The 20180-nt window shown below is 39.8% G+C and overlaps 2 protein-coding genes across 10 annotated transcripts in view; one reads left to right on the top strand and one right to left on the bottom strand.

Annotated features, from left to right (window-relative positions):
• The window catches only part of slc4a8 (solute carrier family 4 member 8), a 39246-nt gene extending 29632 nt beyond the window's left edge, over positions 1-9614 (top strand). Inside the window, exons 15-25 of one of the 2 annotated variants that reach the window (XM_042499838.2) lie at positions 529-634; positions 1065-1226; positions 2463-2576; positions 2663-2824; positions 2929-3180; positions 3283-3351; positions 3885-4058; positions 5577-5708; positions 5804-5907; positions 6168-6273; positions 6459-9614. In XM_042499838.2, the coding sequence (XP_042355772.1) occupies positions 529-634; positions 1065-1226; positions 2463-2576; positions 2663-2824; positions 2929-3180; positions 3283-3351; positions 3885-4058; positions 5577-5708; positions 5804-5907; positions 6168-6273; positions 6459-6464 (1387 nt within the window). In that variant the 3' untranslated portion in view covers positions 6465-9614. The remainder of the gene's footprint in view (positions 1-528; positions 635-1064; positions 1227-2462; positions 2577-2662; positions 2825-2928; positions 3181-3282; positions 3352-3884; positions 4059-5576; positions 5709-5803; positions 5908-6167; positions 6274-6458) is intronic. The other variant, XM_088084169.1, reaches the window with a different exon arrangement.
• LOC148190147 (uncharacterized) overlaps positions 1-20180 on the bottom strand; it is a 57122-nt gene that overhangs the window by 14560 nt on the left and 22382 nt on the right. Inside the window, exon 5 of one of the 8 annotated variants that reach the window (XM_088084194.1) lies at positions 4407-5658. The exons of 5 other annotated variants lie outside the window; for them this stretch is intronic. The gene's annotated coding sequence lies outside the window, so the exon portion shown is untranslated. Of the gene's footprint in view, positions 1-4406; positions 5659-14967; positions 15295-16931; positions 17107-20180 lie in introns of those variants that run through there. 2 more of the 8 variants (XM_088084188.1, XM_088084179.1) reach the window with 2 other exon arrangements.

Genomic DNA, 20180 nt, shown 5'->3' with positions numbered 1-20180 from the left:
ACCAAAACTTGCAAAATAGACACAAGAGCCTTAATTTAATACAAGTTTAGCGAAGCTGACAGAGAGGCAGCTGGAAACACTTGTGCACATCATGACATAGCCTACTTATTTATGGTACAAGCACATATATATCAAGGTAAAATGACTATATCAACAAAATTTGCAGGTCTACAAAATCGGGTAGGCAAAACACTCTGCTTCTGAAATGCTCCCTGTGTGGTATGACACTGTGCTGAAGGCAGGACAAAAGCAGGTCACAGTGGTTACACCGTGCTGCTAAGCTGGGGGAATCCATGGCTAATACTATATAACCATCGTTATTTCTTGAAGCATCTCCTCTCTTTCTGGCTTCGCCCTTGTTGTCTCCTCTTTTCTGCTCTCCTCTGCAAGCCTTCAGATCACATCCTTGCGTGCAGCTGTCTTTATGTCTGGCCTTATCTAAGTGAGCATGCAAGCCCATCATTTTAATGTAAGTTATTTTGTAAGAAAAAAAATACAGATTTTTCATGTGTTGTGCTGTCTGTGTAGCTGTAGGTGTGCAGAGCCTGATAACCCCAGTAACAAAACCTTAGAACTGTGGAGCGAGAAAAACATCACACCCTCTGCTGTACCCTGGACCAACCTTACTGTCAAGGTAACGTAACTATGTGGAAACACACACACACACACACACACACACACACACACACACACACACACACACACGCGCTTTCACGCCTAATCTCAGTGTGACTTCCACATGAGAGGACACACTGCATTTGCTCCGACGTGTTTACTTTTGTTAACATTCAACTAACCCCCTCACCTTCCCTTGAGCAGCTAACCTCTCTTAAGGACCTTTGCAAACACTGACAAGGACACTCAATCGATTAACCTTTTACTGCTGTGTGTGTGTGACTGAGGACACCAAAGGCTCCTCGTTTCTTCTGTATTGTGTTTTTTCTTTAAGCTTTGTAGACTCTGTTGTCTGTCAGATCATTTAGATAAAACATTCTTTAGATCTATTTTTTCTTGAGTCAACTGAGACAAATTTGTTCTTATGTAACCTCTGTGAATCTCTGCAGGAGTGTATCAGTCTGCAGGGCCACTTCGTTGGGACGGCTTGTGGCCACCATGGCCCCTACACCCCAGATGTTCTCTTCTGGTCTACCATCTTGTTCTTCTCGACCTTCTTTATGTCTGCCTTTCTCAAACAATTCAAGACAAGTCGTTATTTCCCGACCAAGGTAATCAACCAGTATGACTTAGCAAAGGTGTCACCAGACATTGTGAAACTCAACAGAGGGAATTTTTCATTTGGGTGGCCAGTTTTGGGGCCAGTGAAAATTTTGAGTGACAACAAACCAAAAGTCATGAATTACAGGGGTTGCTATGCTGTAGTATACAGGCTAGTTGAAAACTATGTCAGTATAGAGAGTGAAGCAATAGTTCACTGACATACTTTGTTTTTTTAATTTTACAGTTAATATCACTAATTATCTGATGTGCATAGATTAATACCAGTACAGTACAGTAACATTTTGAGTTTAAAAGCAGTTTTTACTTAATGGTCAATTGTGTAGGATTTAGGGGGATATATTGGCAGAAATTGAGAATAATATTCATATCTTTGTTTTCATTAGTGTAGTCACCTGAAAAGACGAATTGTAGCGTTTTTCATGAGCTTTGAATGAGCTGTTTATTTATTCCACCTCAACAAAGTCCGCCTTGTTGTTTCTACAGTAGCCTAGATTGAACCTGATACTGGCTCTAGACAGGGCCAATTGCAGTCTTTCGTCGGCCATGATAGTACTCCTACATGCTGAGAGAAGTTTCAGATGTAATCTACGACATCAGTGCTTGATGCCACTAAATCCTACACACAGGACCCTTAATGTGTTATGTTTCTATACATGTTTTGCCGTTCACTGTTTGCCAAATAGGCTTGTCCTTCTTCCTTAAAAAGACAAATATACAGCTGTAATTTGAAGCAATACATTGATTGGAAGGAACAAATAATTTACCGGGAATAAGCCCACTCAAGTTTAGGGGAGACTCGGGGAGACCCGTGGGTACCCACAGAACTCATTTTTATTCACATATCTAGAGATAAGAGCTTAAGAGATGCCTTTGAAAATGACCATGCCAGTTTATTCATTTGCCAAAATATAGTATAATTTTGGAGTGTAATTTACACCCCCTCCCCTTTCTTCAAAGCTATGCAAACATGATTGCCACCAATCCATGCCTTAGGCTGTCTAGTTTCACCAGATTTAATTTTTTTTAGCTTAAAACATGAGCGTGCCACAGCCTTACAGGCAGGATGGTCAGCCTTCAGATATTTCTGCCACAAGGATCCAGCAATTGCACCATGGTTACCATGGCTCCCTTGGCCCTCCTGTCCCACCCTTGGTAGCGCCAGCCCTTAACATACCACATTGGTAACCACTGAGCTCTGTTTGTTCCTTGTCTCCCATGTCAAGGTGAGGTCCATGATCAGTGACTTTGCAGTGTTCCTCACCATTGCCGTCATGGTTCTGCTCGACTATGCCATTGGAGTGCCCTCCCAGAAGTTAAAGGTGCCCAGCAAATTCAAGGTATAGAGGAATTTCTGATTAGAACCTTGCTATAAAATGCCACATGGTTTAGATATGGACTAACTCTTTTTAATATGATCCCGCAGCCGACCAGAGATGACCGAGGTTGGTTTATCAGTCCAATAGGACGCAACCCATGGTGGACAGTCCTGGCTGCAGCTATTCCTGCTCTTCTCTGCACCATCCTCATCTTCATGGACCAACAAATTACTGCCGTCATCATCAACCGCAAAGAGCACAAACTGCTGGTTAGAAAAAATACAGCTGACCTATGAACCTGTATCAATGCACTGTTCCCTCCAGCTGCAGACCATAGCTCATGTAACAATCTGTCCTCATCTCTATTATACAGAAGGGCTGTGGGTATCACCTGGACCTGCTCATGGTTGGGGTGATGCTGGCAGTGTGCTCCATAATGGGCTTGCCCTGGTTCGTAGCAGCCACGGTCCTGTCCATCTCTCATGTCAACAGCCTGAAGCTGGAGTCAGAGAGCTCGGCTCCAGGAGAGCAGCCTCGCTTCCTGGGCATCAGAGAGCAGAGGCTCACCGGCTTGGTCATCTTCCTGCTCATGGGCTGCTCTGTATTCATGACTGGAGCCCTGCAGGTCAGTCAGACAAGCTCCGCAATGCTGCCCTCCTCTGGCTGGAATATTTTTGATCTTGTTACTCATCAGAGGTCACTGGTGTATGTTTTTTTCCCCCTCCAGTTCATTCCTATGCCAGTACTGTATGGTGTTTTCCTTTACATGGGAGCCTCTTCCTTAAAAGGCATTCAGGTAATAAATGACATCTGTGAATATGACACAGGAAAATTACCCTCCATGGTGATGATGATTCACAGTAAAGCCACTATGAGTACAATTTCAAAATGTCTGATTTTAGCATCCTCTAGTTTTAGTGTCAGTGAGTGTCTATTATTTACAGTCTAAAATCTATGAATAATTTGCAAGATGCTATAATCACACCATCATGTGAACAGGTGTATTCAACTTTTTATATATTAATAGTTATTATTAAGAGTAATTTAAGCACAAAATGCCCCGAGTTGTTCTTTGGCCCTCTCCATCCCAACCTCTTATTAATGTGGCTGTCCCTGTGATGCCTTCTCCTGATCCAATTAATTCCGGCACAATTCAATGAGGCCTGACAGTTAATTGTCAGACTAATCTAACTAAATTTGTCATTCATAATCACTTTCTCTCTCTTGTCATATTCGCCATCTGCCTCCCTGCTCTGCTCTCATTAATTCGTCTCTCTCCTTTACCCTCTCTGTCTCTAACGTCCCCCACCACCTGCATTCACTCCTCAGTTCTTCGACCGTCTAAAGTTGTTCGGCATGCCAGCGAAACACCAGCCTGACTTCATCTACCTGCGCCACGTCCCCTTGAGGAAGGTGCACCTGTTCACTGTCACCCAGCTCACTTGTCTGGTGCTGCTCTGGGTCATTAAGACCTCACCTGCTGCTATCATCTTCCCAATGATGGTGAGTTGACCACCACTATCATCCCTTTTCTCTTATCACTACACTGGAAATGTCCACACATATGTTAAATTTGTACAATCCATATATGTTGGACATGTTTTCCTTTATGTTTCACATTTCAAACATGGCTGGTCATGTCTCAAACTCTTGTTAAAAAAATACCTAGTTTTGTGGCTACAAACTGTTCAACTCAGTTCAGAATGAGGAACCAAATGCAGAACAGCAGGTAGATCGTTAACAAGACGCAAGTTTTAATGCTTGTAACAGCTCCAAAACAGGCAGGCAAAAAAACTTTAAGTACAAAGGAAAGAGGAGCCAAACTAAACTGAAAACCGACCAGGATGACATGACAAACAAGGGAAGAAGTTGGGAAAGAAATCCAAAACTGAAGACAAGAGACGAGGCAGGAAACGGAGCATTACACAACGGCATAAACATAGGGATAATCACAATGAAGAACACAGAGAAACTTACAGGGATACAGGTATTTATATACAAGGACCTAAACACAAGAACAAGACACAGCTGGGGTAGGTAGACATGGGCAAAAGGAGGGGGAAACAGAGTTTGGCTAACAACAAAGATGTGGCAGGGAACACTAGGGTGGAGCAAACCAGACTGACACAGAACAGGTGTGCAGGTGAGACTCCGGGAACAGGGAAAGACTAACAAGACTGACAGAAGACAGATGAGTCAGAAAACAAGTGAGAAACAGACAAAGGCAGGAAGTAACACAAGACATGAGATATAAGGAGCTTGACTTTTAAAGTAAAACACGTTATAAATTACAACAAAACCTAAGATCATGACACAAACACAGCTGGAAAAGTCCCGAACTCTAATTATAAAATATCCAATGCAACCAGGACTATACATGTCCCAATCTCTTGTTAAAGAATACCCGGTTGGTTGCTGCACCATGCAGCTGGACATGTCCTGAACTCTAGTAAAAACAAAAAACAAACACTTTTGTTGCTACAAACACACTTGGACATGTACCAAGCCCTTGTTAAAAAATACCCAGTTTAGTCACTACAAGCTAAAATATCATGATTGTTCATTAAAAAATAGCCAGTCTGGTCGCTATAAACATGTACATGTCCCAACCTCTTGTTAATAATACTCGCTTTTTATGCTACAAACATGGCTGGTCATGTTCTAAACTCTTGTTTAAAAAACTACTTGCTTTAGTCACTACAGACATAAAAAGGACACTTCCCAAATTCTTGTACAAAAAGAATTGCTTTTGTCGGTACAAATACAGATGGGCATGTCCCAAACTATTGTTAAAAAATACCTGGTTTGGTTGCTGCAAACATGGTTAGAAATGTCAAGACCTCTTGTCACACCATCTACTGTCCCCTCAGCTCAAGTACATGAGATCTGAACTATGTCATACAAACAAAACATACAAATGTCACATATTTGTGGTCTGGCATTGGTACAATGCCGACATTTTAATCTGGTGACTCGACTGTCCATTTAAATAACAGATTTTTTTCCCTCCTGTGCCTGAAGGTGCTGGCTCTGGTTTTCGTCCGCAAACTGCTGGACTGGTGTTTCTCCAAGCGAGAGCTAAGTTACCTGGATGACTTAATGCCTGAGTGGAAGAAAAAAAACCTGGATGATGCCTCCAAAACAATAGAAGAGGTAGTCTAAATGAAATCTTAAAATACAAAGATGAACATAAATAAATGTGCACTTAAGCACTTATGACAGGATATGTTTGTGGCACGGTCTTGTAGGAATCGCAGGTTATGCTCAGCTCAAAGAAAGAAGATACAACTGTTGTTCAGATTCCCATGGAGAGCAGCAAGCCTGTTCAGACCCCCAAAGCACATGACCCCAGGTGAGCACACACACATGCACCTACACACACTCTAAAGTGGACCAGATGGACATCAGATGACTGGAGTGGTGAGATTATGAGAGATGCTCCACCTTCATGTTTATCTATTGGCATGCTTGTCTTGTTTGGTGTGTGATATTCTGTTTTTCGAGTGCCCCCTGTGAATAATAACACACTGTGACCTCCCCCTAAGCCTCAGCTCACTCCCTATACTATCTTCTTTCTCCTCTTACCCTCCTTTTCCTCTCCCTGTTCCTCAGGTGTGATCCCTCTGATATTAATATATCTGATGAAATGTCTAAAACCACCGTGTGGAAATCCCTCAACTCCAATCAAAAGGACACTCGTCCTGTGGTTGCTAAGAAGGCAAGGCCATACCCTCTTTTTCCTCCCCCCCTGCTGTCATATGGAAATATTCCTGCTTCACATTATGGCCACTCGCTTCTTTTGTGCCTTGTGATTGTTGCCCCTACTGGTGGTTGTAAATCTGGAGCAGCCAAACTTTTTTTCTGTGCTGTGTTAATTTAGAGTTTCTTTGTTTTTCTTTATAGGACTGAAGGGATCGCGTTCATAGACGAGTAAAGGATGTTTGCAGTCCTGACAGACTGTAGCTCTGGACCACAGGACGCTGCAATTTGGCTGCTTTGACTGTCAGCCACTTCAGTGCTTAGAGAAACAAGTCTGGATGATTTCTACCAGCTAACCGCATCACACTACTGTCTGCAAACATACAAGCAAAGAGAAGGAAGTACACTTTCACGCTCATAGACATACACATGCACTTCTATCTTAGTGAGGACTGCAAATATTTATAAGATCTTATTTCCCTTAAACAAAAACCAGTGCTAACCTAATACAAACTCTGACCCCTGAACCATCTAAACTAGTTAACAAGTAAATCTCAACCATCATTATCTTTCTACTCTCAGCCTTCTACTAAACCAGACAGGGAAGAAGGTCCTTTGTGTTACACTGCCACTGGCTTTCCATCGTAATTGCGAGGTTGAAGGATGACAAAGGATGAAACTTGGGGCATTTTCTCCTGTAGCAGCATCCACTAGTGAAAATTCAATAGTATCGAATATCTCAGCTTTAATTAATTTGTGGCTGATAATGTAATCTAGAGACACATCCTGGAGCTGCTTCCTGCACGCTGACAGTAAATAATGGAGGACACCGTGACAGCTGCTGGCAGACCTGGAGATTTCACTGAGATATGGAGACATTTTCTAATTCACACTTGAAAGGCGTCCATTTATTTCAAACTCATTTACACGTGACATCTCAAACAGCCTCACAACACACCAGTTAGTCAGTCAGTCAGTCAGTCAGTAATTCACAGTGTCACTGGTCTGTCTCCTAAAATGTCAGCCAAAAAGTCTGCATGGTTTGTTTTTAGCTCGTGGTGACACAGCTGCTGTTTGTCTATAAATATCGACTTTACTGCCAAACATCAACGAAATAGCTGTAGTAAATTCTTTTCATTTAATACTAGAATAAACTGATCCCTAGCACAGATATAAACTAGGAATATGCCCAGTTGTCATTTTAAGTGCATCTAGCTAAAACTGATGCAGCCTAATGCAACTGCCCTGCAATAAATCATACCCTCATCAAGGTTATAATGTCCTGTTCTTATTTAAACTATTTAAAAAAAAAAGTGATGATTCAACTTTGTAATCATTTTGGAGAATGAAATATGTGGCAATGTTTAATTGTAGTGTGTTTTAATTAATGTTTTTATTATTTTGTCCACCTTATTATAATGAATGAGGACTAACAACTGCATTAGTTTAAATGTGCCTATTAAATCTTACTACTGTTTAAAAATGCATAATATTTTTAAAAAATTTTTGGCCACTTGAGGGAACCAAAAATAATATATAAACCCAATATGGACATATTATCACATTTTAAATTAATATTGCAAACTTATCAGCAAATAATTGCTTATTTACACATCACAGATTCAGAGCAACATTATCATTCATCCGATGTTTCTGGCTCCCCTATGAATGAAAGTCAAATATTTACTCCGCTTTTAGCTCTGTTTTTGGTCTCTACCAACTCCTAGAGGATATATCTGTCTATTTAGCTGCTAAATGCTACACTGTGCTTACCAGCTAGTAGCTAACTTAATTTTTAGCAGTTTGGTGGTGAGCAGTTACTCAAGCTTTTAGAGCTCTTTTGCTAAAAATCTACTGGATACAGCTAAAAACATAGAAGTGAAACAAACTAGTAAAGCTAGACTGAAAAAAAGCTGTAAAGCTCCCTGCTGAGGGGGAGTGCAGAGTTGGATGATAATTTATTGTCAATACATCACAAGTGATCCCTTCCAAATACAAGTCTTTTGATCCACTTTTGATATAAGAATATTAAGTATCCGTGTTAAAGGAGCTGCATACAACATTCAGAGCATATCTATGATTCAGAGTGTGATTCAGGTTGTGTGCACATGGTTTTCAACATGGTAGTGGCTGAGCCAGCATCTAGCAACAACGGTGCTAGTAGCTAATGGTGCTAACAGCGATTAACAACAGCGACAATGCTAAGAGTGCTAGCAAACCTAAGGAATTGCTGCTTTTGGGTCGAGATGGTGTTATAAACATTAACTGATATATGAAGATGGCGACAGTGATTAGCTAGCCAGGGATACACACACAGTAACTCACTTGCACTAACATGCATGCACAGCTGGACCTTCAACTACAACAACTAACGGAGGAACTTGGACTTAAAACACACAGAGGGAGCGTGACTTAATTTTCTGCTCAGGACACCATTACTCCACGATATTCTTACATAGGAAGTAGCGGTTTGCTTCTATATTAATGCTCTAAATGAGATATTGAGCTCCTTTAAGGACATTTGATCCTCACAAAGATAGAGGTGCACACAAACATACACACACAAACATGCATATAACAGCAACAACCTCTCTTCTCCCCTTTGTTCATCAGAAACAACACCCAAGTTTCACCTCTCCACTGTACACTTAGCTGGGCTATATGATGGAGAGTAAATGCTCCTTTAAAACCAAACCAGGTTCTTTTAATTAATGTAAGTGGGTTTATCAATCACCATTCCTTAAATCAACTAAATGTCTTTTTAATTAATGTGCCATGAGTGTGTTCTTTTTCTAATAGTGATGATGTGGTTGATTTTTTTTGGTAGATTTTAACAATACATTGCAGGTTGAGTAACACATGGACAAATCCTCTTTGGGAGCATAAAACTTTGTGTCAGTTTTGTGTGATGATGTGAACTGAAAATTGTAAATGTTAGAAGACCCACTTCAGCTGAAGCAGCGGCATTAATAGTGTGTTTTTTGAGGTGTTGTCTTTTTCCCTTTATGGATGTTTGTCTTTGAACTGATGATTGTGCAGGATGGTGGTCGTTCTACAGCATATTCGTCATGTGTTCGTACAGTGACTTATTTCTTTACCTCAGACAAGTAATGAATGCTCCTGCAAGGCACTTTGAATGGGGTCAGGTGAGAAGAAACCAGAGCAGCGAGATGGTGTGTTGTGTGTATATGTATGTGTTTGTTCAGCATAGTGAGGACTGATGATTTTTACCGACAAAGTCAGGACAGTTTTGGAAAGCGGGGACATTCTGACTAGCCCTCACTTCTTCAAAGGCCTGTTTGAGGGTTATGACTTGGTTTTAAGGTTCATCTTACAATTAGGTCTAGGTTAGGCATTCAGTGGTGCTGTTTAAAGTTATGGTACGGGGCTAGAGAATGCCTTATGTAAATAAGGGTCCCCACAAAGGCAGAAGTACAGAATGTGTGTATATTTGTGTGTGCGTGCCTGTGTGTGTGTGTGTGTGAGAGAGAGAGAGAGAGAGAATGAGAGAGAGACAGAGGGAGAAAGAGAGAGAGACAGTGAGTGTGTGTGGCCCTTTAAGTATCAGATAAAGTAATAATTATTTCATTATTTTTGAGGTGGTTGATGTACTTTCTTTTAAGCAATAATTTACCCAAAATCCAACCCCAAATCACCTTACTACAGCTGTTTATTTATTAAGGTCAAGGTTGCCAATGCAACTTTTCTTTTTTTATCCATCCCTGTTTTAAATAGAGGCATTTCAGGAAAATGCAACATCTGAAGCCTAAAACACTTTTGCATGTGCCAAAAAAGTACAAAATTCCACACTCAATTAAAAGGATACATTTTGACATTATCACACGTTCCTTCATTATGTGGATTCCTGAGACATGTCAGTTCAGATAAACACAGTTTTGTAACGTGTGCACTCTTCTTTTCGATTATCAGAGTCAAATCTTTACTTACTTTAGGACAAGACTCTTCTTGTTGAGTTTCACACACACCAGTGTCACCTCAAAGCTCGGAGAGCCAAAGGGAGCAGAGATTGTGGTGTGAAGGAATGACCTCCAATAATACTTTATTTGTAGTTGCACTTTCTGTAGATAAAGAATTTGATATATTTTCTTTTAAAGACGTCTATTAAGCAATTAAATGATTTTACAATCATTTATTAAAGTTATTTATTTTTAGATATGAAATTCCAATGTGTTCTCTTTACTTTCTGTATATATTGTAATAAGCAAGATGAACTAAGAAAAATAAACGCTTATAGGAATGAATCCAATAAAATATATTTAATGGTTATCAAAGGGAGCAAAGAGCTGTGATGGGAGACATCAGGGGTTTGTCCAATAAACAGTGATTGTCCCTCTTTTGTCCTCGATGGAGGAGCCTTGAAACTGCTCATAAATCAATGATTGATACATTATTGGAAAATAGAAGGAAAGACTAATGAGAGACTCAATACAAAATAGATAAATAAATCTATGAAAATGATCCATTTAAAATATTGGATGCATTAATTAAAAAGATTACAGTAGTCATGTTTAAAATCTAGAAAGTCCTTGTTTGACTGTCCAATTAAATATCAATCCATGAGTTGTTTTATTAGGATTTTCAAGGCTATTTTCTCCAAATTTCCCATCATTTTTATTCAAGTGACTTCAGAGCAAAGTGCACAAGTACAGTAATCTATCACTGTAACACCACATGCAGTAATACCTCCTCCAAGACGCGTATGAAAGTTTTGTACATCGTGTTGCCGTCATGTACTCCTGCTTTGACTTTTGAATGTGAATAGTCTTGTGTGTCCAAGGACCCATCACTAAACTAATTAAATGGCATGACTAAATATTATTCATTGTGTAAATATATATATTCTAAATAACATGAGTGAGTGCAAATTAACTGTGTAAATTGAGAAAAGCATTTTTAAACATCCAATGACTGTAGAAGTGCTCAAACAAAAGAACTGAACTAGCAATTGTTGAAGTGATTTTAATAAGCATCATGTGTCTTAAACTTGATTTTCAAATCATTAATGTATATGTGAATGTATGGTAAGCATACTGTTATACTGTAGGTTTACTGCATATACGTGTGACCGAGAAGGTCATACACATTTCGATGGATGTGAGTATAAATATACGTGCAGTATGTGTGTGCCTGTCATAGAATACATAACCACTTCCTGTTGTGCTGTCATTTCTGACTCTTACATCCAACCAAAAACAGAAAAGCCATTAATGAGGTGCAGGCTGTCTTGAAAACTTCAATGTCACGGTGTCCCCATTTTGTACAGTTTCCTCGTCACATAAAAATACAGCTAGAGACTCTGTTTCAATTTCTCTCCTGCCAGAAGACTTCATTTTTACATGTAGATAAAAGTGAAGACTGTGCACTGTGTGAGGCTATGATCTATTGAATATAAGACTTAACTTGTGTCTTTTTCAAGGACAAAGTCAGGGTGACAGGAGAAGAAAAGGATGAAAGAGACAGATAGAAAAGCAGGAGGCTTTCAGGGAGAAGAGAGCCTGTTTTGCAGTAACCTTAATCTCATAGTCTTGGAGCCATAGACAGAGCGATACCTTGTCTCTGCAACCACTGAATGATTAGTCTGGAGCAAAATTATTCTACATGTTTTATATGTATATGTAATTTAATTTTTGACGATGGAAAAATAAATAATTCCAGTTGAAATGAAACAAACTCTTGTTTTACTTATTGCTTCGTGTCTTTTTGGTTAAATAGTCCGATTGGGCAGTCAGAGATGCATGTGTTTACATGTTTGAGCTTTTATATATATTCAGTACACTGCTGTATTTAAGGACTTGTCCCACTAGGAGGCAGCAGAGTAACAATCCTTTCAAGTATATTCTTCATTGAGGACTTTGCCCTCCTTACATCAGTTTAAACTGAAGTTACATAATTTGAAGAAAGACAAACGTTGGTCCCATCACTGTATCCTGAACATGAAGGTTCTAAAGCTCCTTCCTCCCAAACTCTTGGAGCTGTTTCCATTTTCATTACGCTGTCCTCTCCCTCTTTGTGCCGCACCCCTCCCCTGTTTTTTTTTTTTTTTTTTCATCCTGAGGTGAGAACACAGTGTGCACATCTGGAGGTGATCCTGGCTGCAAAGGAGTAGCCTTTGGGAAGGGGTGTGAGGTTAAAGATGCACTGCACTGTGTATGTATATATCAATGTGTGCATGTGTGCCTTGAGGGCGTCATGTGATCCTGACTCCCAAATGCTCCTGATTACAAACAGCTGGCGGGCTTTGGCCTCGACCAATTGGATGAGCTGTTAGCTGTGACATCAGGTGGAAGGAGGGAGGTGGAATAAATAATTTAGGTTTTTTTCTTTAACCTCATGAATTCAATCAGCAACATCAGACTGATCCGTTAAGCTGTGTTGAAACCCCCACACAGCGTTTGAATGTTGTCATCATATTTATCCATTATGTACTTTGAGCATGTCTGTTCTGTGTACTGATTATTATCATGTGGGTCCAGCATCATTATGGCCCATGGCCAGCACAGGGCCAATCAGCTGAGAGACCCTGGCGGTAATGTCTCTGTCCTAAGACTTAAGCATTCAAAGAAGTCCTTTGTGCTCATGTGAAGGTCCTGTGGTTTTTGTCAAGGAAATCTAAAGAGCCAACGGGAGCTGGAATGCAGACAGGAATGCATTTTGCCACTGCCACAAAATGCTTAATGATTAGCAGTCATTAGTGGGTATTAATTATGTTTAAAATAGTCTGTAATGTCTTTCATTTGCCATGGAGCATCTGAGCTAAATAAAGATTGCATGTGAGTTATCCTGTGCAGTAAGAGGTTTCCACAGCAGTACAAGCACAGGTGTAACCAATAACATTAATGATTCTGTTTCCATGTAGGTTTGCCACTAAGGCATGAAAGTGAGTCTAATGCAAAATATCTGAAAGTGAAACACCTGAATGGAATGGGGTTTTATACAGCTGTGTTTGACACTCATACTCATTGGAAATATGGTTTGAAATAGTGGGAAATATGTATATTCGCATGGTAACACTTTGGTTCAGGTGGTAAAATTGTGAGTTGCTCCTCAGCAGCAAATGAGGAATAAAAGCTATTTGTCCTCTTGCCAAAAGTTAGATGAGAAGACTGATACCAATTTCATGTTGGTAAACACACTCAAATGAATTATTTGTTCTATTGTCAGGATTATGTATTACAATTACATATAAAATACCATTTATGTAATTGAATTTAAAAAACAACAGGTTAATAGACTATGAGATTTTATTAATAGAATTTACTAGGGCTGTTAATTTTTTTTATCACAGAATTTCAATACTTTTCATGATTCATCGCATTTTGTAATCAAATGATTTCAAATCCATTATTTTGCATTTCAAACAGTTTTGAAGTGCATATTGACAAGGTGAAGTAATTCTTATCAGACTGTCTTGATTAGGAATCAAAAAACAGCAAAAAACTTCATAGGACTAGCAAAAAGTGGGCATGTCTGTAAAGAGGAGACTCATGGGTGCCCATAGAACCTATTTTCATTCAGATATCTTGAGGTCAGAGGTCAAGGGAGCCCTGTGAAGTGGCCATGCCGGTTTTCAATTGCCAGAATTTATCCTAACTTTGGAGCGTTATTTAGCCTCCTTCCTGAGAAGATCGCATGACATGGTTGAGTACCACCAGATTTCTTCCGTCTTCTAGTTTCAGGTGATATCAGTGTCATCACTCTAGTTCAGAAACTTAGCCCAGTACGTTCTCTTTAATACAAGAATGTTGGCCAGCAATTACTAAAATTATTTTTTGTTTTTTTGTTTTTTTTTAATTGTGCATTGTGTACGTATATTAACACATTAATGCGGAACGCCCTAGAATTTACTTTATACAATAAAGTAAATGTTACTACTGCTAATAAATTTGAAATTCATAGAATTTACCAATATTAATTTCATTAAAACTATTACAGTAAATTAGGTCAAATATATTAGCTAAACTAACATATATTCTCATAGTCTATTCAGTCTCTGTTTTATTTAATTATAGTAATTTTTGGTCTACTTGACTTAATTAGATGGAAGTTTTATATGTAATTGAAATATGTAAATCTACTCTAAATAATTTGAGTATATTAAGCTACAACCAGCAACTGGTTAGCTTAGGAGAAAAAGACCAGCTTGGCTCTGCCTAGAGGAAACACAATCTATCTACATGTTGTTTACACACTTGGGGGGTTTGTACGCATTAAACAAATGAGATGTAACTTTTTAATTAATGAGCTTTAGAGGTGCTAGTAGAGGGATCGTTCGGGCAGAGCCTGGCTAGCTGTTTCCAGTCTTTATGCTAAGCTTAGCTTATTGGCTGCTGGAAAGAGGTTGGATTCTGAACAAGAAAACTCATGAACTAACAAGGGCATTTCCCACAATGTGCAACTGTTCCATTTGGAAAGAAAAAAATCTTAGTTCTGCTTATGGTTCCTATTTGGTCAGCATTAGCTCAGTTTTGTTTTTGTTTTTTGTTTTTTTTTTTACATTTTGACAAGAACTGGTATCACAATTAAACTTAATTATTGCTAGATTCCATTTAGCTGCTTCAGTTTCAGTTCACTGTCAGCTTACAGCTTACTGGGACAACTGAATACAAGAGCCATAATGATAATGTTGTTATTGTTTAATGTCATTAAATATTATTTAATGTCAACACCAACTCCTACTATGACCAGGCAAAATACCTGCCATGAAGGCCTGTTTCTTTTGCTGCTCCTTAAAGTGTCATTTGTAAGTATTCAACATATTGAGTATGAACAAAATAAAATGATAAACAATATTTTTTGAGGTACCTTTTGTGGTTACAACAGCTTAAAATATAAAAGAGTATGCCTCCTACAACCTCAAGGACAACATTGTGATCATGTGTTGGATCCAACCAAAACAATCCTTTCTGTTTTTTTTCTCTTTTCTGCTTCCATTTGAGTCACTAAGCTGTTGTCCTCTTTTCTCACTGAACAGAGGCGGCTCTCGACTCGTCCCTCCCCTCCATCAATCTCTGTCATAAATCTGTCAAGCGGAGAGAAAGGGAACTGCTGAATACAGATTTGTCAGCAATTAATCTAACCTCTATTACTAGACTTGGATATTGTGTTCTCTATACCAGAGAACAATAAGCCACTCTAACATGGAGCACAGCGCTGCATCTGTGTGTGCTGTGAAATCATATGTGTGTGTGTGTGTGTGTGTGTGTGTGTGTGTGTGTGTGTGACTGTGAGAGGAGAGTGCATGTGTGTGCGTGCATGCAGAACCCCTTCACTGGGTGGTGGTTCAACTGTTTTGTCGATTGAAATTAATCAAAATCCTCTTTAGTCCACAATGTCTTGCTAGGTGTTATTCTTTATGCTTTACTGCTCGTATAAATAAAATTACACATCAGTTAGAGATTCTGGCAGAGAGTTACCTGCCATTTAACCTTGAAGAGACATACAGTATGATAAATGTGAGGCTGGTTAATTGACATTCTGCACTTGATTAGAGGAGAGGACACATGATATTAGTGTGTGCATACGCATGTGCATGTGTGTGTGTGTGTGTGCGTGTGTGTACCAATGTGCTTTTCTGCTCTGTCATATTGATTTTCTTAAGGATATGGATTAGAGTCAATATCATGTTTCCCAGACATGGCGACCATGACAATAAAAATTCAACGAAAACATTAGCATTAGTAATATTAATAGCATAATGTCTGTATAGTCCTCTCCAGTTTCTATACATTAAAAAATGCTTGTTTATAATAAATTTTAACAAATGAATCAGAATCAGAATCAGAATGTAATGAAAAGACCAAAACCAACAATGCATCAGTTTCTGACCTTCCTAACCTGCTGCACTCACCCAAGTGCATTTGCTCTTACGAAAGAAGTAAATCTTTCAAATCATTTCATGCACATGTAGTTAGATTTTTCTAAAAACAGCAGAGAACATGAGATGGATTACTGAACAGGCCTACCAGACACAGGCCCAGGGGCCATAAATGTCAGCGGCCCCCTGGCCTTCACCTGAAAAATGTCACTCAAACGTACCAGCCAGGAAGAAATTCAAAATGTCCACAAAGATATGCAAAGGAATTTCAAAGAGACACAAAATAACAGCAAATAGGGGCAAAACAACCACAAAACAACACACAACGACAAAATGTCACTAAATTACCTCGAAGAAATACAAAACACACAAAACAATGGCCATAAAATGAGGCTTAACAACTATAAAGTGTGTGTTTTGCTACTGTGTAGGAGAGGTGGGGGTGGGGGGGCATGTTGCACTCTTTGCCAAGGGACCCATAGCCTAATAATCGGCCCCGGCTGAGAGCTGTATTTTGCAGCAAATGTAATTCAGACAGGAGTAAACAGTGTATTTGTGTGGATTAGTGCAAGTGTGGTGTTTCCTGCACATGTATATGCAATTGATTGAACATAAATTACAGTACCAAGTGCCAACCTCTGGAGCTGAAAAAAAAAAAAAAGCCAACGCAGAAGTGCCAAAAACAGTAGTTCTTTGAACAGACACAACTGAGTCAATCCCTACAGACCCCCATGTTAAAACTTTACAGCAAAAATAAACATGGTTCCTGCCCGATGCAAAAAAAAAAACCAGTTCTGGTCTCTATAGTAATAATTTCAAAATTCATGACAGCTGTGAGGGGGTTGAATTTTTATTTAACTCACCCGTTTACATTTTATTAAGGCTTTAAAGTACACACAATTAATGGTGCGGCCACTTTGAGTGACAGGCTGTCTGCTATTAGTGTCCTCTGCTTCTCAGTCAGATCCACCCCTCGCTCCTCTACAGCTCCAGCCTCTCGTACAAATATGGTCACTTCTAGCTCAAAAAAAAGAGAAGAAAAGAAAAATAAGGAAGCCAAAACGCCAAACTCGATGCTTCAACAAAAGGGAGTCCGTAAAGTAATACGTGACCTCACGGTCGCTACTTCAGTTATTTACACTCTATGAATAAGATCCACCCATCTCTCCTTCACAGCCCCACCAACTTGTCTAAGTATGTTCACTTCTGATTCCAAAAAAACAAGATGGCGACGACTAAAACGCCCAACTCAAGGGTCTATGTACAGTACCCATGTTTGTTTTAAAGAAGGAATATATCAACCAGTGCAACAGTGTGACTCACTAACATATTTTAATACCTTTTGACCAACAGTGGTGTAAGGAAGTTACCATGGGCCCTGGTGCACGCTATAGTTGCTAGTTATAAAGGAAACAGACACATATACATGCAAACAGGCGCGCACCATTAGGCATATACTGTATAACCTAAACTAGCTACCATATATCATATTGTCTAAAATAGAGACTTGACATTGGACAACACCAACATACATTTTACCCAGCAGTCGTTGCATATGCATATATGACAAAAATACCAAAGAAAATGTATTGAATAGTTATGGATTATTTAAGAATGTTGAATAAGTATATAATTTTTACTATAGACTGCTACTATGTTACAGAAGACAACAACCGTGACAATGATAGATTTGCCTTTTCAAGGACAAATATAGCAAATTGGACCATTATAAATCTGAAGTGAGTTCTGTAAACACAGGTGTATTAACACGTTGGGGATATAAATCACTCACAAGGGTCTGTTGTACACCCAAAACATTGTCAAATGCCCTGCTCTCTCCACAGCCTTCACCCTACAGGCTCCAGTGCAGCCGCATTGCCTGTTCCGTCTATAAATATGCCCCTCATTGGAGCTCAAAGCACAGGCAATATTTGTTAGTAGAATCAAATCATCATTAGTTTTGGTCTTGTCTGTGGTTGATAGTTGGAAAAATATAAAATATCACAGGACTTATCCATTAAATACAAGCGCAGTACTTTGCTGACACTAACATTGCCTGTGGGAGACAATACACACATTTCCTGTTCTTTTCCCAAATATTTCCTGTTCCTGTTTTGCCCTCTATCTCGCTCTCTCGGCCGCTCTCTCGGCACCATAATTCACCCCTCAAATCATGTATGTGAACATGCTTAGGCATGTGGAAATAAAGGTTGTACTCCAGCTATTTAACTCTGAAGCAACACCAGCAGTCCAGCTTTTGAAGGCGTGGACACATTTTCATCATTAACCCCATTCACTCTATACACACACTCACACTCACACACACACACACACACACACACACACACACACACACAATTATCATTACTGGGACAGTTCAGTGGAGCAGTGGGTCAGTGCTCAGCTGCTTGAGACAGAATTAGAGTGGCAAACAGCTGAGCTTCTCTGGGGTGCTATCATGTGACCTATCCCACCCACAGGGCAAAAGGGACCCACGTTTAGAGTTACCATGTCCAATTTCCAGCATAGGCGTCATGTGCATGTGTAGTTAAATGTGCCTTCATGTGTGTTATATCTGTTCGAGTAGTTAAGTCATGAGTGGAATTTCTATCCTCTGTCTCTGCCAGTAAACTTGCTTTCCAACCTGCTGATAGCCGCACCTTTCTGTCCTCCTGACGTTAGCACACACTCTGCCCTTTGTCCCTCCGCCTGTCTCAGTGACCTGCTCAGGGCCGCACAGCTACATTTAGGTGTTCCTGACGTAACAGGAGACCACATCTGGGGTGCTTTGCCTCGACAGTGAGAATGTATCAAACAGCCAACCTTATCTCTGATGAAAAGAAAAGCCCCCGCAGCACATTTGGGATTGTTTAGATGTATTGTTTCCTCGCCTGCAAAATCACAGCGTGGCTTTTTTTTTTTTCAGTGTCTGTCAGCAAAGCAGGTAAGGGGGTAAAAAAGCTGAGCGCTGCACTAGCCATTACTCCTCACCTGATGAAAGGTCTTGTAACAAGCCTCCGCCTCCACTGCCATTATTGGAAACAATCATGGTACTAACAGATTATAGTCCACTTATGGCTCACAAGTACTCTATCTTCATAAATCAAAAGGATTGCTATCAACAGCCTCTTTTACACTGCCTGCTCAGAAACGGGCAGCAATATCCTCCTTCTGTATAAAAGGTACAATTGCGTAATGGGGGACAGAGTTGTCTTGACTTTGAGTTGGCAATGGAGGTAATAACAGCGCCAAAGCTGTTGCCCTTTTTACGCAGAGATCGCACTTTAGGGGCGCCACTAAATCCCTTCTATATGGCGTTTTTGCATTTGTATATAAAACCAAATGACAGCAGCATTATGCCACTCCAGTGTGTGATTTTAAATAGCATCCGGTATTGTGGAAACAAATGAGGCGTGACAGGCATGATGTTAACACAACAGCGTCAGCATCTCATGTGTCAGATAACATATGATTGTTGTTAAACACTAACAATGGGATTAACATGGGAATTACACTCATTTACTGTACCTGTCATATGGCATCTGATCTCTTCCTCTGCTCAGAGGGTAAGGAGGACATGAATTCCATTGTTTTCCCAATTTGTAGTTGTTACAGCTGATGTTCTTCGTTGAGTTAGCTGCTAACTGCTTCTAGCTGATTTGTAAATCCATTGTTGGTCTCACACATAACATGCCTTCAAAACATCACACCTGTGCCACCCATGATCCCATCCTGCCAGCTGATCCGTTTTCACAGGTTTCTGTGCTTGTATTACCTAGCGTGGCGAGACAACTCTGTCCCCAATTCCGAAACTGTACATTATATATAGAATGGCAAGGCAGTATAACGGCACAACATCCCCCCCTTGAACAGGCAGTGTAAAAGTGGCTAGTGTCTGTGTAAATGGGGCAACCAGCAGGATAGGACCATTGTGGGATGTTTTGACAATGTATTATGTGTGTGACCCATGGCAGGAGATTTAAAAAGCAGTTATTAACAATAAGCAGCTATCTCAAAGAAGAGGAATATCAGCCGTAAATGTCCACAATTTGAGAAAAAAAAAGGTCAGGGAGCTCCTTATCCTCAGAGCA

Source organism: Plectropomus leopardus, chromosome 2 (genome assembly GCF_026936395.1).
Source record: "Plectropomus leopardus strain MGB_pleo_1.0 chromosome 2, ASM2693639v1, whole genome shotgun sequence".
Lineage (NCBI taxonomy): Eukaryota > Metazoa > Chordata > Actinopteri > Perciformes > Serranidae > Plectropomus > Plectropomus leopardus.
Note: the sequence above shows the minus strand (reverse complement) of the source record. Positions and strands in the feature narration are given on the sequence as shown.